Source organism: Drosophila pseudoobscura, chromosome X (assembly GCF_009870125.1).
Source record: "Drosophila pseudoobscura strain MV-25-SWS-2005 chromosome X, UCI_Dpse_MV25, whole genome shotgun sequence".
NCBI lineage: Eukaryota > Metazoa > Arthropoda > Insecta > Diptera > Drosophilidae > Drosophila > Drosophila pseudoobscura.
In genome coordinates, this window is record NC_046683.1 from 44,162,459 (window position 1) to 44,188,173 (window position 25,715).

Sequence of the window (25,715 nt, forward strand, 5' to 3'; positions counted from 1 at the left end):
CCCATCGGGCAATCCTTTTGTTATCCCCGCCTTTTGTTGTCATTTCATTATTGTTATTTCATGCATCATATTCATGCCCCATCCACCATCCACCAACCCCCGTGCCCCAAACCTATGCTATCCATGCTAGTTGTTGCTGCTTGCCAATTGTTTGGCCAAAAAATTTCCCATGCACTCGGCAAAATAATTCATGGCAAAAGAAAAAAAAGAGAAGCCGCGCACAGTACAGAAAATCGCTGGATAGGATGGAATAGACAGGAGACATGGATTCTGGGAGAGGGAGCACCATATTATATTGCATATGGCTCATTCAAATTCGCTGTGATATCAATTTATTTTTGTGCTTTGGCGGCGACCCTTTTTTTGGCGCCGTCCTCCATCCAAAGCACAGCCATATACGAGGAATATTAGAAGCACTCCTAAGAGTCGTATCCCAATCTTATTGACCTTAAAACAGTTGAAAAATAGCTACACAGGACACACAAAATGTTCAGAATCGCTGATTAATGGGATTTTTATTGAAGTTGATGAAGTTGGTCGAAAATATAATTTTCCTGATTTGTTTGTATGGTGCCAAATGCTGTAATGGTTTTATTTATATATCAAATTATGCACTACAATTATTAATATTTATCGGGAATTATTCAAATATGAATGAATGACCCAACAAACGGGACGGGTCGATGGAAGGCTGAACGAAATGACTCGAAAAGATACACTCAACTGAACTTGAGCTGGATTTCCCCTCATTTCGCTTGGAACTTGTGTTCTGTTCGAGCATTAGTGCATACGTTCCACTGCGATTCTGCTCGAACCGGCCACAACTTATACGAACATAACTCTGCATACGCCGGGGAGAGGCAGTTGGTTCGAGGTCCTTGAGTGGGAATGGAAGTCACACTGCGATTCTGCTCGAATCTGACACAACTTATACGAACATAACTGTGCATACGCAGGGGAAAGGCAGCTGGTTCGAAGTGTTTGAGTCCTTTCCACATGCGTTCCACTGCGATTCGGCTCGAACCTGCCACAACTTATACTCGTATGAATATAACTGTGCATAGGCAGGGGAAAGGCAGCTAGCTCGATTCGTCACTCAATTCATCCCCATTTCCCCTTCTATTTCAAAAAGGCCGCCGACAGACAGACGCACCTTGCTGAGTACTGTTCATTATCGGATCCCATCTATCCGCTGCAGGGTGTAAAAATGGCTAAAACTATATTAATTTATAATTATTTTTATATAAAATGTACAAACTACAATTGGATCAATGGGTGGAAACACTTTTAGACTAGCTAAACCCATTACGATCGCTGCAGCATTGCTTCTTGACCATAATCTGGCAGGCAAATTTGTAATCTGAACAATTCACTTCCACAGCACTTCCGCGAATCTACATTTATACCCGATACTCAGTCAGTATGGCCCCTCTCCGTAACAGGGCGCACACTGCACGACGAATAGTGTGTGTGAGAGAGACAGACAATGAGTAATCAAGCGCATGGAAGGCGTTTCGTAACCACTGCAATTTCATTTGTTCGTTTTGGCTATAATAATAATCTCACCTGATCTGATCTAACTCTCGTTTTATCACGGAAAGCCCGTCTATCCGCCCGCAAATCCAAGAAGTGTTGGGACGAAAGAGAAGTGAATGCATATCTACAAGGGAAGGGAGAACCTCAAAGCGAACTCCACATGGACCTGAAGAAGCCTTGCCCATTGAAAGGAGTTTTTGAAGCGAAGAAGCGAAGCCCAAGGAGTCCAAGAAGAGCTGGGAGCTGGCAGGCCTTCCAGTCCGTCCAATTCAGACAAAGAAAGCTTTAAAACAGAGAGAAGTTTGCATAAAGTAATGGATTGATACGAATGGAACTGTGGCTTCGAATTGCGAATTTTATGATTCCTGGAACTTTTTAAGGTTACATTTCCATTATTACATATATTGCCTGCGATCAGAGTGGGAGTGAGGAGTGGAAGTGGACTATGATTCGACCCGCTCCGCCTCAAATGTAATTAGGACCCATCCGCTTTACAATTAATATGCTAACGAGTCGTCACTCCTCTTCCCCTTAATCCTCTCTTCGTAACAGAAAAGTGACAAAGGGAAAGACCTTGGCAGCTTGCAAAATCATCAGACGGAAGAGCTGGGGAACTGGGGAGCTGTTGGATTTAGGGGGCAGTAATACGATATAACTTTGACTCCGTAATTGTAGAATTTGTAGTGCTCGTATCAGTGTGGCCACGAGATACGAGACGTGCAATAAATCATTTGAAATTCAGGGGTTCTAGGGTGGGAGAGATGCGTATGGCAGTTCCGACCGTGGGGGACAGTAAGGGGCGTGGCTAAATGCTGAACTAAATGCTGGAATAATTACAAGCTTAAACTATGCGCATATTCAGACCCGACCGAGGTCCAGGAATGCATACACAGTGCGTATACATACATATGTATGTATCAGTGGATATAAAGGAAAAGTGTCGGAGGTGGAGGTGGAGATGGAGGGAGGGGGGCTCCCACAGGTGGGCGGCAACCCCACCAGGAATTTCACCCAATTCCCAGCATAATTCATGTTCACGCTCCCCCGAAGCCATTATAATGGTCCGCTGCGATGCGGAGTAAGTACTCCGCAAATTGGTAGTTCATTTCGAGCACATTTTGGCCTGGTGGTGGTCCTGGTCCTGGTCTCGGTCCTGGTGCGGGTTATTAAATTGGTTTATAATTTATACGCGTACGCGTACGCGAACGCGTACTCGTTCGCTCCTTCAAGTGCCAGCTCGTAATTTCCCATTTAATAAAGACAAATGTGAAGCAAGTGGGTCAATTTTATGGCCACCGATGCGATCCCTGAGTTATGGGAGCAGCGTAGACGAAGCCCTTTTGAGCAGTTGCCTAGCATCCGCTGCGGTGCATATTCTCGCAAGGACCAGATCCCAGAGACTTGCACTCGGTGCCACCTCTCGCACTCCATCTTCCCCTCCGGATGGACATGTATCCAAGGCGACGACAAAGCAAAAGTTTCGCCATCTGTGCAGAAATAATTACTGACAAAGCCTTAAATATTAAATTACACACTTATTTATTTTGGACCGCCCAGGACACGAGCCCCAGCCTGAAGCTGATGCTGCTGTTGCTGCTGCTCCGCCAAAGACATCGACAAGGACACTGAAGCGTGTCCGGCCCCCCGCACGTACAATGTCCTTGTCCGGAGTGGTGCCCGTAACAGTGTACGCAATGTCTTTGGCCGGCTATTCAAATACCTCTTTGCCCGACAGCAGCCCGTACTCTGTGCTTCGTTCTCCACTCCACTCCTTAGCGCCACTGCCACAGCCACTCTAGCAGTGCCACTGCCACTGCCACTGCCACTGCCACTGCCACTGCCACTACCACTGCCACTGCCACTCTGGTGTTTACTTTGTGGTTATTTTGAGGCTACAAGTTGCAACTTTAACATTTACGAGAAGGAAAGCAAACAGCAATAGTAGCAGATGGAAGCCCAGGAGCAGCAGAATAAGCGGAGCGGCACCAGATCCAGCTAGGAACAGACAAGTGCACGTAGATGTCTGTTGGTGTCCCCCATTCCTAGATGGGATGTTGTGGAGTGTACGATGGTTACCTTAATCTAATGAAAATTAAATGGCTGACGGGGCCCTTCGATCTGCGTGGAGGAGACGGAGACTGCCTTTAAGCGAGTGCCCTTCATTAGCCCCCGTCCGAGTATCGTGGGCTGTGGGCTCTGGGTTCTGGGCTCTGGGCTCTCGGCTCCCCGCTGTGCCTGGATGCAGTGGCAAGTGCAACTTAAATTTCAATGAAGCCCAAAGTGAAACCCCCTCGTGTCGATCCCCCGCCTGTCGTGTCCGAGCGGGTCCGAGCATGTCTGTGCTTCTGCTCCAGCACGCACTTGGCTACCAGCTGTCTGCCAGCGTTTAAATCAAAATTAAACCCCCGAATATAAGCTTGTATGTGGAGGGAATGGGGGTAAGAATGGGAGTAAGAATGGGAGTAAGAATGGGAGTGGGAGTGGCTGCCTGAACAGCTGCCTCTGCAGCTGTAACAACCAAGTGTCTAAAGTCAGTTGCCATACACTAACTGCTGCAAGGATGCTGCAAGCGTCTGAAACAGTTTGCAACAATCTGTAAAGTAATTTTAGGTAGAAACCTTTTTGTAAATATAAATATGTATATCAATAACAGAGCAAGCATTTTCCGAGTTTTAAAATGCTCAGGTGCTTTCTCTGTCTCATTCTCAAGGAATATATTTGTTCATTGTATTTGTACGTATTGTATTTTCCACAGGTCCACGTCCACTCATTCCATATACATACATATGTATCTGTTGGACTGCTGAAAACATGAACGATAGCCGAATATGCGCATTTTCGCCTTCGGTGTACAAAAAAGGTAGAAAAAGAAGATTTTTCCCACTTTTTTTTGCGATTCGATAGCATATCTATGTATATTTAGTACAAAAGATGGGGTTCATCGCGTTGTAGCGTTCATAATGATACCAATAAACATGGGGTCGCGAACCTGCGCGCAATAGAAGTCGACTTTGGCTTAATCTAGTAGAATGCAGTAGAAATTGGCTCTAGAAGCTGTTGGCTTCGGAATAGCTTTAGATTTTGGTCCAGAGCCTACAGAAAACATTTCAGCTCGAGCCCACAATAATAATGATTTATGTAAGCGATGAATTCCTTCCTTGCTGTGGCACGTTGTGCAGAACTAGCTCTCTCTCTCTCTTTCTGCTGTTGCGTATACGTAACTTTACATTTGTCGGCGTATACCAGCGATGCAACAGAGCATCCACGCTCTCCACGTGTGGGCTTGTGGGAGTGTGTATCCGTGGCGATTTAATAAAAATAGATGAGTAAACTGGCATTAGACAGGTCTCATGCCTTGTCTCTCTCTCTCTCTCTCTCTCACTGTCTCTCTCTCTGCGGGACTCCTACGGCTGGCTGAGGGCTGTCTCCCTTGCACACACTCCATTGGCTTTGTGCCGCTGCCATACTTGAAGCGTTACAAATTCAACTTTAAGCGTTTTGACGCTAAGTAGTTGATGGGGCTCCCGATCCTTCGGATGGGAAGCTTCTGCTGCTGCTGATGCCCCTGCTGATGCCTGGGCAACCACGATTGAGTGCACTCCCACAATATTTCCTCGGCATATATCAAAAGTTATAGTTAAAGAGTTGCATGTTGTTTGACGCCATATCCCCAGCATAGCATGTGAGTGGAAGCACGAGTGTATCCTCGCAGGAGCAGCGTCATATCCCCCTGCAACGTCACAGCGCACTTCCTTCCGGCACTTTGACTGGGTGCTTTCACTTCCCCACTTTCCCACTTTCCCACTCCCCCTTCCCTTTCCACTTCCACTGACTCCGGCTTGCTGCTTGATTTTTCACTGACTCCGGCTCTGTTTCGTCTGCAGCTGGATTTGGCCCTAGCCATGGCCATGGCCCTGTCTCCATTCATGGGTCCTGCCCGCATGCACGCATCCTTGAAGCCAAATTGAAGTGTTTGTGCCGAGCACAAGTGCCCAAAATGTGCATGAAAACAGCTTACAGCAGCATGAAAATTTCTGACAAGATGTCAGCAGGAGCCGAAGCTGGAGCTGCCGCAGGAGCACGAGCTGGAGCTGGAGCTGCAGCAGGAGCTGATGCCAGTGCAGGACGCTCGAAAACGTCGATGTGCCTGCCAGGGCAGCATGATGATGACGATCATGATGATGATGAGCTTGCTGTTACGCACATCGTTTGACTTTAATATTGCGCTATATTGTTGCGCATACTTTTCGTTCCATATTAAAAATAGTACAGCAGCTTCCTTTGCCCCCAATGGGGGTGCTCCGAAGTGCAACGTCGGAGAATCATACAGCTTTTGCCCTGAATAAAAAACACCACAAAAGTCAGTAAAACTAAAAAAAAAACAGATTTTTTCTTCGGATTGCACTAGAATCGAATCAGCAAAAGTACAGTACTGCAGATTTAAGCACTGAAAGTGGTGGGGTCTCTCAAGGCCGCAATCGGGGGAGTGCCAGAACTCGGCTAAGATCGGACTTGTGGGGCACACACACCGATGCGTGCTATCTTCCCCCGTGAGATGCAGATGCATCTGGCCGGGGTCGTATCTCCAGCCGCTTTACGATGCAACCCCGAATCCCGAGCAAGTGCTTGCCGTGGATATTCACAAGCGAACTTTATTCATTAGCGACATCGACATCGACATCGACGGCCGGCCCCTAGCCCTTGGCACACACACAGACAAGTTTTCCGACTCGTAAACGAAATAAGTTTTCCTTTTCTGCAGGAGTTCTGTTATGAAATTTAAGCAAGTTGTCATAAAAATGTCGCCCTCCAATCGGCACTCTCCCTTGGATCGGGCGTGGGGCGCTGGGCGCGGGGCGCGGGGCGTGGCATGCGGTGGGTGTCAATCCGCAATCCGCACTGCAAAAGTTGCCCAAATCCGAATCCACAGTGTGGTTGCAGGCAACTTTTGCTCTTTCCGGTTCGTGCTGCTGGCGCCACTGGAGGAGGAGGTGCCACACCAGATGGTGCAGCATTGCGTGCAAATTGTAGTTGTGGGAGTCCTCAAGCCCCTTCCCTCCCCGTCCCAGTCCCATTCCCAGTCCCAGTCCCAGTCCCCGGCCCTGTAGTTGCAAATAGTTGTTGCTTTCATGCTTCCTTGTTCGCCGCAACTTTTGGGCTGGCCCGATTGACACCTTTTGGGAAATGTGACAGCTTTAACGGAGCCTGCAAGACTTGCAGTTTAATTTGTTGCCTGTCCAGAGTTGAAAGCCTACCCGGGGCGCCTGCCGCCTGCCGCCTTCAGCCTTCCGCAACATCATCATCACCATCTTTTTGGTGGCAAGTTGCTTGTTGCCAGGTGCTCGGCGCTCGCCAACTTTGCACAGCAATTTAATAGATGGCATTGTAGTAACAACAATGGGAGGTGCTCCGGGAGAGGTGTGCGAGGACGAGGGCGAGGACGAGGAGCTCTAAACGTGCCCAATGCGAGATTCCAGAGAATTCGCATAAAAACTTTCGCCCTAACTTGTGCAAGTTCTTTTAATTTTAATTAAACGGATGAGCAGCAATTAGCGAAATAAATCTGACAATTTTGCAAATGAGCCAGCCTGGCGCCGCTGCCTTGTGCTGCCTTGGTGCTGCCTTGGTGACTGGTGAGTGGGCGCATACCCAGAACACAGGACACAGGACACCAGCCAGATGCGGAACAGAAAAAAATATGTTTTTCCCGCCTCGGTGGGTGGGAGGAGGGATTGGTTGGCATTAGCCTAGTTTCGTTCAGGACCTGGGGCAACAGTTCGAATAACCATTCCAGCAAGCCCAATAGGAGAGGGGGATGGGATAAATCCCTCTCCTAGTAGTTGAAACTCGCTTAAATTCAAGTTAAGTTAATTCCAGTCCCCCAGCTGTAGTTCTTCTGGTTCTCTGCCATTTTCCAGCGCGTTTTCCTGCCAGGCGTAGGAGAGTTTTACTCTGGTTTCGCTTTTGATTTTTTTTTTGCCTGTTGCGGTTTTGCCTTTGCCCCCTTTTTTTATGGCGCTTTATAGTCATTTCGGCTTTTAATTGAGGGCGCTTACTTGCATTTTCGTTGTCACGTTTACGATTTCACTTCAGGGTCCTTGCTCCTCGACTCCTTCCATCCAGAGGCGCTGGATAATTCCTCGCAATTTGCTCAATTTTTTGCTATCTTTGCATTTAATTACGAAAGTTTTTTAATTAAATTACTGCATAGAACATCTGTGTCAAATTGAGGTTTTTCTTCGTATGAACTGGAATAGAGCGAAGGCCGACCGGAAGACTTAGAGGAGCTGGTGGGGCTTTAGTCGGTGGGGATTCACCCTGACTAGCCCACTTTCAAGTGTGATCCACACAGCCCCAGTAATTTATCAGCGACAAGCACGTTTACAGCGATAGTCACTTGATCAGGGGTTGCTCTAAGAGTTTCGAAAACACCCATACGACTATGCAAATGGAATCGAAATGGGCGATGGGCGATGGCGCTCATGGGAAGGTACTCACTATTTTCTGGAATAATGTTTTTTTTTTTCATTTATCCTAGACTGGGTGGTAATTAAAATACGTTCAAAGTCTTTGCACAACCCTCTATGGAAGTCAGTTGAAAAACATCGATGACCAAAAAATCCCCTCGACCCATATGGATGGTAGCTGTACGGATCGCACCTGTCACATCTTTGACTTGCGTCATGGCATACGAGTATCTAAGCAGACTCTTTGGCTAGCCCTCTCGGGGAAGTCATTTACAAACAACTCTCAGAAAAATCACCTCGAACCGTGTTGTTCATACATATATGTACATATGTATGAATGTAGCTTGTCGGGGGGAAAAAGCTATCGCCCAAGGGCCACGCGGTTTATCAGCGACCAATAAGAGCGGCTCTAGGCCCAGATCACTCCCAGTTGATCAACAGACACGGTGCCAGAATGATCGCAACGTGGTTCGTGCTGCTTGCTGTGGCGCTCACAGCCGTCGCTGCCGATGTCCCGGTGGTGACGAGAGCCGAATGGAATGCTCGGCCAGCTAGTGGGGATATTGACAGCATGGAGACACCTCTGGCCCGAGCCGTGATCGCCCACACGGGCGGAGGCGGCTGCAGTGACGATCAGGGCTGTGCGAACCTGATGCGCAATCTGCAGCAGTACCAGATGACGAGGCAGAGGTTCTCCGACATAGGCTACCACTATTTGATCGGCGGCAATGGACGCGTCTACGAGGGTCGAAGCCCCAGTCAGCGGGGAGCATTTGCCGGTGCCAACAATGAGGGTTCCTTGGGCATCGCGTTCATGGGCAACTTCGACGAGCAACCGCCAAGCGATGCGGCCCTGGAGGCTGGAAAGTCTCTTCTAGAGCAGGCTGTTGGGCAGGGCCAGCTGGCGGAGGGCTATCAGCTGCTGGGGCACCGCCAGGTGAGCGCCACAAAGAGTCCCGGGGATGCATTGTACACCCTGGTGCAGCAGTGGCCCCACTGGAGCGAGATCTGAAACGAAAACGATAAGCAGATGCGATAGGGACGGGATGGGGCTTAGATTTAGACACGTAAAGACCATTCCTTACACATTTATTGTAAATATAATTATGTATAATTTGTTGCTTGCTTAAATACGAATACTAAAATTTTAATTTTGTTGATCTGTTTCCGTTTTATTTAATCGAATTTCGACTTTCACACCGCTGTTCGCGCGACAATCTGGTTGTTGCCGCATTGCTAAGCTCCCCAGGAGCACTGGGCCACAATAGAGATTTGAGACATCACATAGCGTCATTCACTGAACCTGAACTTCCATAAGAAACTAAGCTAACTATACAGACCCTAGGAGAAGCACAGAACGAACGAACCAACGAACGAACGAAGGTAGAACAGCGCAGGTAATCGTAATGGTAATCGTATGGTATGCAGAAGAAGAATGCGCTAAACAAGAGGTAAACAATAGTCGGCGACTTTTCGGCCGATGCAGTTACAGAGTATAGATTACAAAATATAAAACAAGGAACTATACAAAATTCGTAAACTTAGTACTTAGGTAAATTGCTCTAATATAAACTCCCGTTCTCGCTGCCGCTTCCGTTGGTATTGGCAGCACTCCCGCTCACGTTCCCATTCTCATTCTCATTCTCGTTCTCATTCGCAGTCCCATTTTGTTCGCCACTGGACAGTGGCAGCTGTAGCAGCCATTCCCGCTTGGCCAGGCCCTCGGCCGTCTCGCCACGCTGCGCGCACAGGGTCTGGAAACAGGTGGTCAGGCCAACGCTGGGCGTGAACTCGGCCCGCTCACGCAACTCCTCCTCGGTGGCCAGCATGATGCAGTCATCGTCGATCTCCTCGCTGTCCGCATACGCCAGCTGCTGCTGCTCCGCTCCGCGCTTCTGCTGCACGATGCTGTCGCTGTTGCGGCGGAAAGAGTCGTCCGACTTGCGCAGGAAATTGTACAGCGCCACGCACCCGAGAACCACTTCGCGGATATGCTTGTCGCTAACGCGCAGAGGCTGCGCCAAAATGGGGAACATGTTGCAGAGAATCCGCATGGTCTGGTCCGCGTGAGCATTGACCTGCTCGAGAGCGTCGAGCACTGACCGGTCCCTTGGCCAGTTACGTGTGGTGACCAAGTATGAGGTGGCTGGCAGCACCGAGTCCCCGACAAAGTAGTAGCCATTACGATGCTTTGACTGCGCCTCCAGGGCGTGCATCTTGTGCTCGATCAGCTCCACGGCAGTGGTCTGGTTGTATATATCGTTGGGGCGACTGTTTGCCGCTCGCTCCACCTTCGCATACTGGAAATTGTTGTCGGCATCCACGATGCCCGTGAAGATGACGGTGGCCCGCTTGCGGTCGTCCCCATTAGTGGTACTGCTGGCCACATTGCTCTGCAGCTGAATGCTGCGCATGAAGAGGTTACCCACGCACTGGGGTAGGCTGTGCTTGCGCTCCATGTCCGTGGCCGCATTGCGCCACTGCTCATCAGTCTTTGGTAGTGTCACGTATTGGTCCTTGAGGTGCTCGTAGAAGCCCAGACAGATATTGGCAATCATTTCGTTTATCACAAATTTCGAGGCACGGAAGCAGTAGTTTCGACAAGAATGCACTTCACCTGTTCGAAGCGAAAAAAAAACATATTATACCATTTTATTGAGGTGCAGTTGCCTTAAGACTGGATCGATCCGCTTACCCGTTGCCAAATACTTGAGCGTTATGGCCAGACGCTCCTCGGCGCTGAACGATTTCTTCTTCCGCTGTGGCGCATACTGACTGATGATCGGCTCCAGCTTCTGCACTAGGTAGCGGAATTGGCTCTCGGTTATGGCGAGGAAGTAATTCAAGTGATAGCACTCGTCCTTGCGCGACTGCAGCTCGTTTAGCAGATTCTCCTTGCTTAGGAACTCGGCCTGGTTCTTGCGCAGCCACTCCTTGGTCCACTCTAGGCGCCGCCGAGTGTTCAATATGCCGGCCAGGTCGAGAGCGCTGATTTTCGATGTCTGGGGTCGCGACAGCACCGATGTGCGTGCCGCCCCACCCACTCCGGTGGTTCCAGGTGCCAGTGCACTGCTGTTCGCATGTCCATCGCTTCGCTCTGGTCCAGGGGCGTTGCCTTCGTTGCCATTGCCATTGCCATTGTCCTGCGTGACCCCAATTGCAGCGGCCACGCCCACGCCCACCTGATGACTGCCAACGCCGCTGCCACCATTGGCGTTGCCATTGGAGATGCCGATGCCGACACCGCCGCCGCTTCGATTGACATTCGTGCCTCCGTCGCGTTCGCGCAGCACGCCAATAACCTTTGATTTGATTTTGTCCATCGAACAGCAGTCGCGAGTGCCTGGAATCGAAATAAATCATTTTGAGCTGGATTCGATTTTTTTGTTAGCCCGCACATCCGGAGATTTGCAGTGGAACAGATTTGGGCAATCTGGCGAACCCCTGCTCGCCCAGAAATCGCACCACCAGAAGCTGTCACCATCACCACTGCCCCACCTCACTCGGCTGCTGCCACTGCCACCGACACCGCCGTCGCCCACTCGCACCCCGAATGCAGAGTATGGTCGTGTGTTTGTGTGGCGTTTTGTGCAACAAATCGATTTTTACTCACCCTCACTCTCCGCTGCGCCGAACTGCCTTTCGCTGCTGCTGCTGCTGCTGCTCCCGTTCCTTCGTCGTCCGTCGTCGTTGCTGTGTGTATAACCAGTTTCGTTCTTCGGGAGGGGGGGGGGGGGGTCGTGGAACACACTACGGCTGTTGTATAATTAGAACTGTTTGCGGCAATATATCTGCCCCAACTGCTATCTTAGCTCTGTTTGTCGAATTTGCACGTAGATTTTACTTCTGCATCGGTCATCTGCCTCGACTTCTTGCTTCCACTCAGCCACTGCCTATGCCTCTGTGTCTGTGTCTCTGTCGCTGTTTTTGCTTCTTGGTGCGACGATACTCGTACCAATACGAAATACGAAAGCAATTTCAGCTATTTCATATCGGGTTTGTGCGTTTCAACGAATTTTCATTCGATTTTCCACTTCCCTGCTCACCTCCTAGCACCTACTTGCCCGAAAACCACATTTTTCCCTATTTTTTCACGGTGATGTGATGTTGCTTTTTCCCCCAATACGAGCCCCACCAGCTGGAACGCAGTGTGACCTATTGATCAAATATACGGCCTGACCCTCAGAAATATACGGAAATATAAATATACCGTAAATATACTGACGAATTATTTGTATTTAAGTTGCAACATTTTCCTCGTTTTTGATATTCGACCCTCAGCTCTGAACTCAAAATTTTATTTCCTACAAGACTGGTTAAATCTAAGTTTTCATCTTTTTGGGATTTTTTATAAAATGCGCTTTAAGCGAAAATGGTCAACATCAATTTCCACGAAATTAAGTTCCTTACGTAGTAACTACACGCTAACTACACATTTGCTACATATTTACTACATTTTTATGTAATTACTAAAAGCATTTTCCTTGAAAAAAGTGAGATTTTGGGGTAAATGTTCAGGAATTCCATGCTCGTCACGAATAAGTATTCGAAGTGGACTGGGATATGGCTCTAAATGGCATTTCTACACGATTTATACATTGGTGCATTGGCCAAGAGGGTGAGTCCATATATACTAGAAAATACTAAGAAATTAGCACGGTGTGTGAGCTAGACATGATGCCAAGAAAATCAGTGTGACGGCAACTTAGCGATAAAATATACTTACTGGCCCTCAGAAATATACCAAAATATATACCGATGACAAAAACTAACTTAGCCCACTTAAGACCCACCTATTTAAACAGTTCAACGACTTGATGAAAATGGCGGAAAATATTACCATCTTTCCTCTGAACTTATAAAAACTTATATACTTAGCCTCTGTAAGAAGACCTAGCTGCAAAATATCGTCAATTGCTTTAAAACAGAATCTGACTAGTTTCTGCATTCGTTGAAGCCTGCAAATACAAACATTTTCGCGAAATACGCGGCACATACATAAGTCTGATCCATACATGCTGCAGACGGTAAAAAACTGAAGTGGTCACATAAGTATGTTTCTGCAGCATCATGATTTTTTTTAGAAAAATATCGGTTTGACAAACATTTTTGACGATTTTCATTGGTTCAAAAGAAAAATCCGTCGTTTTTCCGTTTCAAAACCGTTTCAAATGCCAAAACCGGTTCCGTTAATGTACGATATACCTGTTTTACCCCATCACATGAAAATATTTTGAATGTGAACATCAAAAAAAGTGAAAGAGAGAGCATACACCGATTTGAAGGGAGCAAAAAGAGCCAGTAACCGATTCGAAGAAACCAGTTCGGCCATCGATACTATCGACTGAATGCCTTCGTTTGATGCGAAATTGTTTGAAAGTGAATGAGTGACAAGGATATGTATGCTTATTTAATAGATTGATGAAATTGATAAAACATACCATTATTTACCGTAAATATACTGTCAACTCAATTTCAAAGTCAAAATATACAAAAACAGTACATATATAACATGACGTAAATGGTGACTCAGATGGATCGGCCATCGATGGTTTTGCAGCCCTAGTTATTGCTCTTTCAAGAATGTTCACTGTGAACGAACTGAGTTCATCTTAACCAACTTGAACCAACATTAAAAAACATCTATTCAATCTCGAGTTAAACGGCGAAATATATGTGTTGAAAATTCTCCTTATAGATCTATCTGACTAATTACTTAAGAGAAAAACTACCACCTAAACTGATCTAAAATTCTTCAAGTTTCATAATATTCTTGTATGTATTCAAGTACCCTATGGTCGACAATGGACTAACTAATCTCTGTTCAAGATCGGAAATCATAATCCCCGATGTGTACATATATTCGGCTGAACATATAACTTTATTCGTATGAAGAATCAATCTTCTACAAGATTGGCTAATTTTAAGGACTACTTTTTATTGGACTGTTAAAAAATAAGGTCTCAACCCACAATCATATTTTTCCTGCTTATTTATTACCCATTTCCGATAAAAGAATATCATATATCATATACATATGTGTGAAAATAGGCTATTTTGTTACAAGGATTTCATCCATTTCATAATATCCTTTTTTCCCAAGACATTAATTTTTTTTAATTTTTCACAAATTTGTGTTTTGTTATAAATTTTTTTTAAAAAGTTAAGCCCATTGAAAGCAAATGGTGAAACTTGACGAATTTGAGCGCCGAGCTGGTGAAAGCTATCCCAATAATTATTTTTGTTAAGTAAAGAGAAAAGACGGAGGAGAATTTTATACGGTTTCGGGTGTCTTTTATGCAGTAGTAGAGACAAATCGCTGAATTTGTTAACAAACCTGGCCGCGAAACCTGAGGATTCCTCAGCGCCATATGGAAATACGCTCTTCCAATTTACGGCATTTCGGCAAAAACCAACTTCAGTAAAATTGGAGTTGCTCTGCTGCTGTCAACTAATCGTTCATAATGACGCGATGGTGGCTTTCGCGATCAAGTCGATACTGCCCCAACGATAGCGTGTATCGCAACAGCAACTTTTTACGACGTATGACGTACGAGATTCGCAGATGCATACATTACCGTCTGCCCTCCTGCACCATGCGCTTTACCTTATCGGCTTCTACCGGGTAAGTTTTCCTTGTTTCCCCCTATTCATCTTTTCCATTGACTATATTTTCTTTGTTCTTCTCCCATTTTTTATTCTCTCTGGGCGAGACCGTCTCTCTCCACAAACTGCTATGCCGCAATCCCCGCCTCTTACTCCACCAGGTAAAGTTATTAAGTTATTATTAGTTAGTTTACTTTATTTAACTCTTCCTTTCGTTTAAGCGGGTCGCCCCTTCGGTGTCCAGTAATACCTCTTGTGTGCCACCGGACACATTGCTTACCGGGGGCTTCACCCTTCTCTTCTTCCAGTTGATACAGGGGTGTGTGCGCTGCTGGCGGTCCACTCAGGCGCCTGACCAGCTGACATCGCAAACTCCCCGTTGGCTCATACACACGGGGCCGCGATGCCGTGAGCCCCTCGGGATATGATTCCTGTCGCGCAAGGCTGTGCCTTTTGGCCTTTGGGTCCGGCCACTTCCATGGCGCTTGCATCTCCGCTTTTCCTGCCGACGTACCTCCTCGTTCTCGGGGGAGCTCCAAGGGATGTGATCCTGACTGAACTGTGGCAGCCACTGGCCGTTCTGCTGCGGGCCATAGCCATGATGTCGCTACTGTGTCGCTGAGTCGACAATGTGGCCTCCCGTCCGCTGCAGGGACATTATGTCAGCAATCCCATCCTTCATACGCCGCCGAATAAAACGCTCAGCTTCGACACGCGTAAGTGAATCAGTATGTAATTGTGTATTTATTTTAAAATATATCTTTCTTCACAGAGAACTTATGTACCACAGACCGAGTCGTATCCAATTTCCTCACGCCAGATGGAGTCTTATCGAAGAATTACCAAGGCTAATTCGAGAGAGACTGAGTCCTACCCCAGCCAGCTAGAATCGAATCCCATCAGGACATTGCACCCTTTACAAGATCCGAACCCAGCAAACCATCGTCATTCTTCCACCGGGTCATCGACAGCATGGACTTTGACCATGGCAACGAAGGGAGGGGCTACGCGGGCTACTAGATTCTATATAGAACTCATTGTTTTTAGGTTAAAGGATAAACGCGTCCACATATTTAGATAGTAGATACAAATGTTTTCCACTTGTTTATTTATTTGTACTATCTATGTTATGATGAATAAAACTATTGAAAAACAATGCTTGTTGTATCCTGTAACGGGGAGTGGGAGTCCTTACCGAAGGATCAAGATCACGGGGGAGGGGGCATGGCACACCCCGATTGGGCCAAAAATAAGGGAGAAAACCAGATATATATGACTGGAGAAATATCCTTTATCCTTGTTCCTTCATAAGGACTGCATTAGATCAAGGATGTTATTTCGAACACAAAAAGCCTTCGCAAGACTAGATCGGGCTGCAAGTAACGAAGAAAACACTAAAGTTGGTGTTGTCAATTGTTGTACAACAACAACTCTCAACGACCAAAGAAAATATGAAAAACGTAAAAATAAAATTAAAATGAATTTAAAAAAAAACCAGCGACCTTCTGCTATTTCTGTTTGCCTGGTATCGCAGATTTGAAATTAACGTTTTTCTCCATTTGAGCGGCCAAAGAAAATATGAAAAACGTAGAAATAAAATTAATAGGAATTAAAAAAAAAAACCAGCGACCTTCTGCTATTTCTGTTTGCTTGGTATCCCAGCCATTTGAGCAGACATTTTTTGTTTTGTACGGTGGCGCCCCTATCGATGATTTACATGCGGGACATGCGGCTTCCTTATAAAGGACCAAGGATAAAGGATATTTTCTCCAGTCATATATATCTGGTTTTCTCCCTTATTTTTGGCCCAATCGGGGTGTGCCATGCCCCCTCCCCCGTGATCTTGATCCTTCGGTAAGGACTCCCACTCCCCGTTACAGGATACAACAAGCATTGTTTTTCAATAGTTTTATTCATCATAACATAGATAGTACAAATAAATAAACAAGTGGAAAACATTTGTATCTACTATCTAAATATGTGGACGCGTTTATCCTTTAACCTAAAAACAATGAGTTCTATATAGAATCTAGTAGCCCGCGTAGCCCCTCCCTTCGTTGCCATGGTCAAAGTCCATGCTGTCGATGACCCGGTGGAAGAATGACGATGGTTTGCTGGGTTCGGATCTTGTAAAGGGTGCAATGTCCTGATGGGATTCGATTCTAGCTGGCTGGGGTAGGACTCAGTCTCTCTCGAATTAGCCTTGGTAATTCTTGGATAAGACTCCATCTGGCGTGAGGAAATTGGATACGACTCGGTCTGTGGTACATAAGTTCTCTGTGAAGAAAGATATATTTTAAAATAAATACACAATTACATACTGATTCACTTACGCGTGTCGAAGCTGAGCGTTTTATTCGGCGGCGTATGAAGGATGGGATTGCTGACATAATGTCCCTGCAGCGGACGGGACGCCACATTGTCGACTCAGCGACACAGTAGCGACATCATGGCTATGGCCCGCAGCAGAACGGCCAGTGGCTGCCACAGTTCAGTCAGGATCACATCCCTTGGAGCTCCCCCGAGAACGAGGAGGTACGTCGGAATCACCCGCAGAGGTGGTACAGACGGCGAGCGGGCAGGAAAGGTGGAGACGCAAGGAAAAGCGCCATGGAAGTGGCCGGACCCAAAGGCCAATAGGCACAGCCTCGCGCGACAGGAATCATATCCCGAGCGGCTCACGGCATCGTGGCCCCGTGTGCATGAGCCAGCGGGGACTTTGCGATGAATTGGAAAAGATGAATAGGGGGAAACAAGGAAAATTTACCCGGTAGAAGCCGATGAGGTAAAGCATGGTGCAGGAGGGAAGACGACGTCGGCAATGTTTGCACCTGCGAAGCACGTACGCTGAACGTACGCACCCTAATGGACAATTATACACTGTGAAGTCATGTATGATATATATTAAATATATCCGCTCATTATATTTTTTATTCTATATTGAACACAATTAGCATCTAAAGCATATATGTACATAATAACAATTGCATTGATTTTGTGGGGCAAGCGTCCGAACTCCGAACAAAATATTCAATTTTCCACAAATGCCAGTAACCGTAAAACCTATAACCTATGATACCAGTACAGTAACCCTCAATGAACCTCAAGAAAAAAGCAACAAAAACAAAACACAAATTTCTATAACTATACTTTACTACATATGTATGTATGTATGTACAGTAAAATACTATCTCAAGCCATGTGTTGCTGGGCTGGCTGGATCATAATGACGCGGTGGTAGACGAACGCCAGAGCCGAAGACCTGAAAGAAAGACCTGATCCAGAAAGTTCGTTTGCGACATGTTTATGTATGAACTGGCACATCTATCTACTGTTTGGTAAATGGCCACTGAAGTTTCATTTGTTTCTTCTGGCTATAATAATCGGATCTTATCTACACTAAGCAATCTGGTAGAAATAGTGATTCTCTATAGTTGTGAGTTTTTAGCTTTTTGGTATCTTCAAAATTGTGATTTTTTACGAACGGGACGAGGGAAATTTTCAAATATACTTGTAGCAGTGTGATATCTTAGGAGCTTGGATAAAAAATTTGGTTTTTCCAGCTCTGATCTTTGAAATCTAGGCACTCATCGGGACGAACGAAGAGACGGACAGGCAGACATGGCTCTATTGACTCAGCTATTTATGCTGATCAAGAATATATGTATATCCTTAATGGGGTCGGAAACGCATCCTTCTAGGCGTTACACACATCCACTTTCACCACAAATCGGGTATAAAAAATGATTATTCCGATTCACATATGTATGTATATTGAAGATAAAATCCTTATAAAACCGTTAGATAATGAGGGCGATATGCCGTGATACTCAAGATATCTCTTTTTCTCGAGTGTGCGTCTGCTTTTGCAGGAACAAGTCAGACTGAATGACACTACACAAGTCACCAATGTCAAAAAGAGCTGCCCAGGCTCGGCGGCATCCCCGCGAAGCCTGTCAGCAAGGAGGATGCCAGGAACTATTTGAAAGTGATGCCAAGGCACTACAAGACAATGAATTTCCTCTCCTAAGCCATTGCCAAGAACGTGCTCTTCTTTCACCTAGACGAGAGTGGGCGCTCCTATATATTCGATGCCATATTCGCCGTCAGCTACGTAGCCGGCAAGAACATTATGCATTATCCATCAAACATTTTATGGAGTCCCAATGAAGGATCAAGGATAAATTTGTCCCAGTTATAAAGTTTTTATAAGTAAAGAACGCTCAGCCTGAAAATGGCATCAAGGACAATAACGTTTAACAGCTATAGCTCCGCTCCTTCTTGGTGGGCAACGCCTCTCATGATTTGGTGAATATTCCCGATCGAGATACTTTCCCATGATATTTTATAACAGCCAACAGCAATTTTTATTAAGCATTTTATTTGGTTATTCATTCGCGTGTGGTTTACAATACAATAATGTTCTTTTTTAATATTTCTCGTATGTTTTTAACACAAATATTATTTTATTTATATCCCATTACAGTGGTGATGCCAAAACGTTTAAATCCTTTCAATAAGTAGGTATTTTGACGAATACACGCAAGATGTGCATTACGAAAATTAGCGATACACGTCGTGGGCTGTTTTAAGTGGTAGCTTCAAGTGAATAATCTCCATATATTGTTCGTACATGTGATTTAAATTTGATCTATGTATGGTTTCTCGAATTGTATATTTAGGTATATGTCAATGTTAAAATATGCAAGCGTCAAAATTTGCTTGGTTCTTGTAAAAAAATGAGACTTTAAAAGCATTTCACTTTCCAGGTTTTGACTACTATTTGATTACGTCCCCGTTTACACATGCGCTTGTATAATTGCTTAAATTAAACTACAATAATAAGCGATTCATTTAATAATATCCTTCGTTCATATACATAGATACTCGTAATAACTACATCAAATTAAAAGCAAAGGTGTAATCCATTACGACGCTGTAGCACAAAGCATTCGCTTTTATTTAATTTTTAAATATTAAAGCCAATAAGAAAATGCGTTAAACAGCTAGTGCCTGACATATTCATACTCATGTTCGCGATTTTATAGTTTTTATAAATATATAAAATATATATATTTGCATTTAAAAACTCGGGTATGCAGTTCAATATCATTAAAAATGTGTGTATAGATGGAAAATGTCAAATTGTCTAATTATTTATTCTGCTTTTCGATTTTCGGTCTTAAGTCTGTGATTTGAAATCGGTGATGTTCAGAGCTGGTGAAGATGCTACTGCTGCCCTTCCAGAGAGTAATTCATCGGTGTTTCCTCTAGACGTGCGCCTTGTCTGTAAGATCAGAAGGAGAAAAACGAAGTTTAATATATGGAATGCTGGTATGGGGCGGCGAGTATTACTTTTCTCTTTCATAGTTGAGCTCTGCTTCTATATCGAAGACCAAGTAAAGGAAAAAATCAAAAGGAAATCAAAGAACATAAAGCCGCGAAGCCTGGCCTCGGGATGCTTACCTAGCCAAATATTCTATGTCTCTGTTCAAGCCCCATTTTCATATACGTCTAGGTATGTACGAGTATTCTCTCTCTCCCATCCTGCGCCACAGGCCTTACTGGCCTTGTTGCTGCTTCTTCACTTGGTCGCCCTCATCCTCGACCACCGTGGACTCGTCGTGCGACCAGAAACTAGCAGACATTTGCGACGACGACATGGCACCCACACCAGGGAACGAGTCCTCCATTAGCGTACTGGAGGCACAGCTCGTGATGCTTCCAGACATTTGCGAGTTGCCTGCGCTTGTCTGATACGTCGCCGTGGTACCAGCAGAGCTGGTCGTCAGCTCCACGCAGAGATTGAGGGAGTCGATGGACACGTCCTTCGACATGCCGCTCTCATCCAGAGGCAGTTCCTGAACACCGCCGCCTACAGTCGTTGTGGTCGTTATCACCCGCGTTACGGTGTGTTCATGCCCATCAGCATCGGTGCTAGTAGTGGTAGTTGTGGTGGTGGTCGTCAGACCATCTCCCAGTGTGACTCCTCCGCCGCTGACAAACTTGGTCATGAGGTCGAGCTGCTCGTCACCGAACGACTCGATGCTCTCCTGGCGCGAGTGGCGCTTATCAATCTCCAGGGAATCAATGTCGGATCGCGTGGTGGCGTCCTTTGAGATATCGAAGCTTTCAATGCTGCTGGTCATCATGTCGTGACTCTTGCTGATCTCCATACTATCGATGCTGTCCTTTTCGGAGTCCTGACTATCGATCTTAGACTTGTTCTCAAACTCAGTGCCGGTTAGGTCGGCCATCTTCACCGACGCGGATCCCTGCTTAGTGTCACCCTCCTCCAGCTCCAGCTTCTGCTTTAGCAGGGCTTCAATGTTTTCCGCTTGGCCGGAGGGCACCACTTCGGTGCGGGTAACTGTGCGGGTCACCTTGGTTACCACAACATTGCCAGCGGCTCCTTTGTCGCTTCCATTCGATTTGTTCGACTCATCGGATCGTGAGAGTAGTGCAGCCTCTTCCCTGGCCTTGATCTCAATGAGATGGGCTTCAATGCAGGCATTCTCCAGGCCCTCGAACTCCTTTAGACTGGATATAGACACATCGTCGCCGGGCGCAGTTCCACTTCCGCTGTGTCGGACCACGTAGCGACGTGTGAAGCTGCCGTTGCTCGAGTCCGTGGAGCCCTGGTGGGTTCGGTTGCGGTTCTCCAACGAAATGGCCTGCTCCAGGGACTCGAACTCCTGCAGACTGCTCATGGACACATCGTCGTGCTCGCCGCGGGAGTGGTACCGTCGCGCGGCCATCACATCGTATTCGGGTGTGCTCGAGAACGAGTCCTTAAAGCTGCTGATGCGACTACTGCCGACCTCGAACTCCCCATCCTCCTCCTTGATGTCCTCCAACACGGCGCCAGTGAGGTCGTAGGGATATCGCAGCTGGTTGTCCGTCAACTGCATCTCCACCCACCGCTTGTTGGCTGCCGCCGTGTCGCTAGAGTCGCTCTCCTCCTGTTGATCGCTGCTGCTGCTGGCGCCCGTGGGCGGGCTCTCCTCGAACTCAAAGTTGAGATCATCCTTGTACAGCTGAGATCCCAGCTTGGGGTCGGCGGGGGCCGACTTGATGATGATCTTCTCAACGTCAGAGTCGTGTTTCTGCTCGTACTTGATAGGGGCTATCTTGATGCTCTTGCCGCCGAGATCCACTTCGTTGGCCTCCTTGGCCACCTCCTCAATGATGACGAACTCGTCCGATATGTCCGGCTGCTCGACCATTTCAAAGGAGTCTGGCGAATCGGGGGCTTTGCGATCATCGTACTCCGCACCGACTTCGGCACGCTTTAGCTCCTCCAGTTTCTGTCTGTACTGTTCCTGTACTCGCCTCTGGAAGTCCTGCTCCTTCTCTTCGGCCTTGGCCTTCTCGTACATAGAGGTATCGCTTGCCTTATGAAGCTCCTCCTCGGTGCGAACTTTGTACAGGGACTTCTCGGGGAAGTCGTCGGTCTCCTCTTCTAAAATTGGAGACTTTAACTCCTCCGTTACCATGATGTCGGGTATTTTAGAGTAGTCCTGCATATTCTGTGAGGGACGACGCTCCTCAATCATGGCGGCCTCGGCCTCCAACTCCTCGGTCGCGTCCTCCACTATTATCTCTGCCACCAGTTGGGACGGGGTAAACGGACGCTTCTCCAGCTCCGCACTGTGGTCCATCTCAGCAGCTGCCTGCTTCTTTTTCTTGCTCTTCCGCTCCTTGGGCGAGCGGAATTGGCGCGCATACTCCGACTCGTACGGATCTGTATCCGACTCACTCTCCGACTCCTTGCCCTCGCCCAGCAAGGCAACTTCCTTGTCCAGGTTCTTCAGGGCATCCCCGGAGATGCTCTCGTTGCGCTTGTGGCCGCGTCTCTTTGACTCTCCGCCGGGTGGCGTACTGGCATTCGAGTCCTGCGGAGAATGCTCCTTGCTTTCCATCTCCAGCATGAATGTGGCATCCTCCGGCACGGAGGCAGAGGGCATTGGTTCATCGTGCCCATACTGGAAGCCCTCGATGCCAGTGAGTGACGACGAGCCTGCCGATCCGATAATGTCATCAAAGTTCTCAACAACGGTGTCAATGTTAGACGTACTGGAAATGCTGACCGAGAGAATGCTGCCTTCGTCCAGGCTTGATGCCAGCTTGGATTCGTCGATAGATCGCCTGGGGTCGCCGTGATACAGCAATATGTCCTCTGCCCTCTCGCTCTCCCGCGGACTATCGGCCTTGCTGTCCTCCATTGGATAGGCTAGTCCCCAGGTGCGTTCGGCGTCTTTGGGCTTGGGATATTCTTCGATTTGAATTGCCTCGACCGGCTGTTCATCCGCCTCTGTCTTGGGCTTGAAAATCATCTCCTGGGATCGCTTCATCAAGCTCTGCTGCTCGTTAGTCGGATACGAGGACCCTGGCAGTTCTACGCTCTCATCGCTGTCATCATCATCGGCCCGCAGGTCACGCAGGCGAGACATTTCCTCCGACTCAAAGGGATCTGCCTCGGCTGAGGAGGCCACCAATGTCTCCGACAACTCAGACACATCGATACTCGCCAGATTGGCTGAAGTCTCCGACTGCGAGTCGAAGCTGCGCATGCTCTCGTGGGAGCTAATGGTCTGACCACTGCTGCTGTTCAGAGTGCTGACTGCGCTCACGTACTCGGTTGCCTCGCGACAGGTGGAATCGCGAGCAGTCTGGTATTCGCTGGAGGTTCCGGTGCCAGTGGCGGTCAGTAGGATGTCCATGTCAGAGGATAGAGGTCGGCTCTGGGTTTTGTCGAAGCTCTTTTGGTAGCTCTCACTGGAGCTAGAATTGTCTACGTCGGGTATGGACCAGCGGTTGGTGGAGTCTGGCGATAACTCGGTCTTCAGCCGATGAACCACCACATCGACCGGCCTGATAGACTGGTCCGATGTCATCTCCTCAAAGGTGCTGGTGGTGATGGACTTGTCGGCAGCAATCTCCTCCGCAACCAAGCTGGCAGTGGTTAACTTTTCCGTGTAGTAGTCCTCCATGGAGCTGAAGTCTTCTGCTGTCTCCGTAGATATAAACCCAAGAGAGGCTTGCTCCTCTTTCGCCATATGCTCCTCCATCGAGCTTAGTTCTTCGGCGGTGCCGGTGGACACGAATCCCAGTGATCCATGATCATCACGCCTCTCCACTCGGCCGAACACGTCTTGAGCATAGTGCGCCATTGCCGCCTGCTTGTTCAGGGTCTCCCTGATTGTGGTATCGAATAGACCCTCGGGGGGCTGGGTGTTGTCCAATGTTGACGTTTGCATGTCTGGTATCCCGATAAAAGACGAAATATCTTCGCTCTCAGCACCGGTGGTAAAGGAGTGCGTCATTGTATCGAATTCGAAACCGGCTGGGGATTCTTCCATCGATTTTACGTCGCTTTTTAAATCACTCTTCGCCAAATCAGAAGAGTCCTGTGTTTCGCGAATGGCTCCACTGTCCGGTGATTCATCAACGATATCTTTTCCGGCGGTAGCTTGTGGTTGCTGTGGCGAGTGCACCACCTTCGGTTTGCCCGCATTGGGGATTTCCTTCTCCGATGTCTCCCACTCACTCTTCTCCAGCGGCAGTTCAAATCGGTCTGTGGAGGATATTGTATTCACTATTTCGGGAATTTCCTTGCCGGACTCATCGGGGTCTTCGCTGCTTGAAGGCGCTACCTCTATGATAGCCCGACCACTGGAGCCGGTGGACGTGGTTAGGCTCTCCTCCGTTGTCACCTTGGTAAGAATTGGCTCGCCAGCCTTCTCCTTGTCGGCATTCTCAAACTCCAAAATATCGTTTCTAGTCTCGGAGCCCTGTCTGACTATCTTGCTATCCACGGCCTCAGCATCATCACGCTTCATCGTCACGTACTCCTTAAAAATATCGTTGGCCTCGTCCGAGTCTACGGAAACCTCCTTCATCAGCGAAATGTCCTTGGCGTCAATGCCTATATCCGTAGCGGCCTCTTCGTCCTGGGGTGTTGCACCCGCTGACTTCGTTGTGGTCTTGGTGATGACATTGCGACTTGATTCGCCTATATAAAAGCTGGTGGTCTTCTCGGCAGCCTCTGACTTCTCAGTGTCAGCATCATCCACTGATATCTCGCTGGTCGGCTCGAAGCTCTCCGTGTGATCCTCTGAGGCAGTGGTGGTAGCAGTTGTGGTTGTGACCACATCACGCAGCTGGGATCGGATCGACAGCTCCGTGGAGGGCTCGTCCGTCTTGGACAGGTCCTCCGTAAACTCGAAGCTGCGTAGGCTAATGCTATCGGACTGTTCGGCCAGGGCGGCCAGATTCTCAAACGGTTCCGTGTGCTTGATGGGGGCACGGGGTTTCGGAATTGGTGCAGCGGCATCAAAACTTATATCGATCGGTATGTCGGATTTCTGCACTTGGCTGGGAATAGTGGTGGTGGTGCTATCGGTGCCAGTGCCTTCGGAGACGGGGGAGCTGGCTTTAAGAACTCGTGGCTTTGGTGTGGGTGTGTCGTGGCTGGTGGCAGTAAATAAACTGGATTCTACCGCCGGCTCATCAGCTGTTTCTTTGTCTGTGGCGACTGTGGCTGCCACGACAGCCGACGGTGGTACGGGAGTGGTTTCACTTGAGATTGGTAAATCGCCGCCTGCTTCTACAAAACAATAGGTGTGAAAACAAAAGCAGTTTTAAAAGTGTTGTGAAAGTCGAGAACAAAAGATGAGAAAGAGTAAACACAATCATACGATTATAGAGGATAGAAATAGGAGACAGGAAACAGAACAGGGTGATTAACAGAGGTAAATGCATTCGAGGAGTACGATAAATATGTATATGTTGATTGGTTAGCATAAGATACGAGTAGATAGATTGATAGATAGATAGATAGGTTTATAGAGATGGGGGTAAAGAGAGAGAGAGGATGATAGGTTCGACATGCATATTTCCATGAGTTAACATGAGTATAAACTAAAACAACAACTGAATAGGATAAATGCAATTAGAGCTCAACTTGAACAAAAAGTCATTATTGGCCGCCACTTGGACACCACTTCATACGAACACATAAGGGGTACATACATAGGTATGTCTCTATGCTCTGTACGAGTCAGCAATGGCAATACGAGTACTATACAAAATACTATACAATAT

The 25,715-nt window shown here is 47.4% G+C and overlaps 3 protein-coding genes and 1 long non-coding RNA gene across 31 annotated transcripts in view; 2 read left to right on the forward strand and 2 right to left on the reverse strand.

The window, feature by feature from the left end:
- The first annotated feature begins 8,170 nt into the window (after positions 1 to 8,170).
- PGRP-SD (Peptidoglycan recognition protein SD) lies at positions 8,171 to 9,154 on the forward strand. The gene is made up of 2 exons (XM_001353221.4): positions 8,171 to 8,230; positions 8,347 to 9,154. The coding sequence occupies exons 1-2, from the start codon at positions 8,171 to 8,173 to the stop codon at positions 9,013 to 9,015; spliced, it is 729 nt and encodes a 242-aa protein (XP_001353257.3). The 3' UTR covers positions 9,016 to 9,154.
- LOC4812875 (uncharacterized) lies at positions 9,057 to 12,182 on the reverse strand. The gene is made up of 3 exons (XM_001353222.4): positions 11,617 to 12,182; positions 10,699 to 11,346; positions 9,057 to 10,620 (listed from the first exon to the last, which is right to left on the reverse strand). Exons 2-3 carry the CDS (start codon positions 11,324 to 11,326, stop codon positions 9,566 to 9,568), a joined length of 1,683 nt encoding a protein of 560 aa, XP_001353258.2. The 5' UTR covers positions 11,327 to 11,346; positions 11,617 to 12,182; the 3' UTR covers positions 9,057 to 9,565.
- Positions 12,183 to 14,351: 2,169 nt separating this feature from the next.
- On the forward strand, positions 14,352 to 15,707 carry LOC26532880 (uncharacterized). Its single transcript, XR_001453089.2, has 3 exons — positions 14,352 to 14,770; positions 14,831 to 15,325; positions 15,382 to 15,707. It is a non-coding gene; the product is annotated as an uncharacterized lncRNA (long non-coding RNA).
- Positions 15,708 to 18,973: 3,266 nt separating this feature from the next.
- The window catches only part of Ank2 (Ankyrin 2), a 69,110-nt gene continuing 62,368 nt past the window's right edge, over positions 18,974 to 25,715 (reverse strand). For 25 of the 28 annotated variants that reach the window (XM_033383491.1, XM_033383488.1, XM_033383487.1 and 22 more), the window contains 2 exons: positions 20,076 to 25,218; positions 18,974 to 19,896 (listed from right to left, as the gene is read on the reverse strand). In XM_033383491.1, coding sequence (XP_033239382.1) covers positions 20,171 to 25,218 — 5,048 coding nt within the window. In that variant the 3' untranslated portion in view covers positions 18,974 to 19,896; positions 20,076 to 20,170. Of the gene's footprint in view, positions 19,897 to 19,964; positions 19,993 to 20,075; positions 25,219 to 25,715 lie in introns of all 28 variants that reach the window. The other 3 variants (XM_033383503.1, XM_033383502.1, XM_033383485.1) reach the window with 2 other exon arrangements.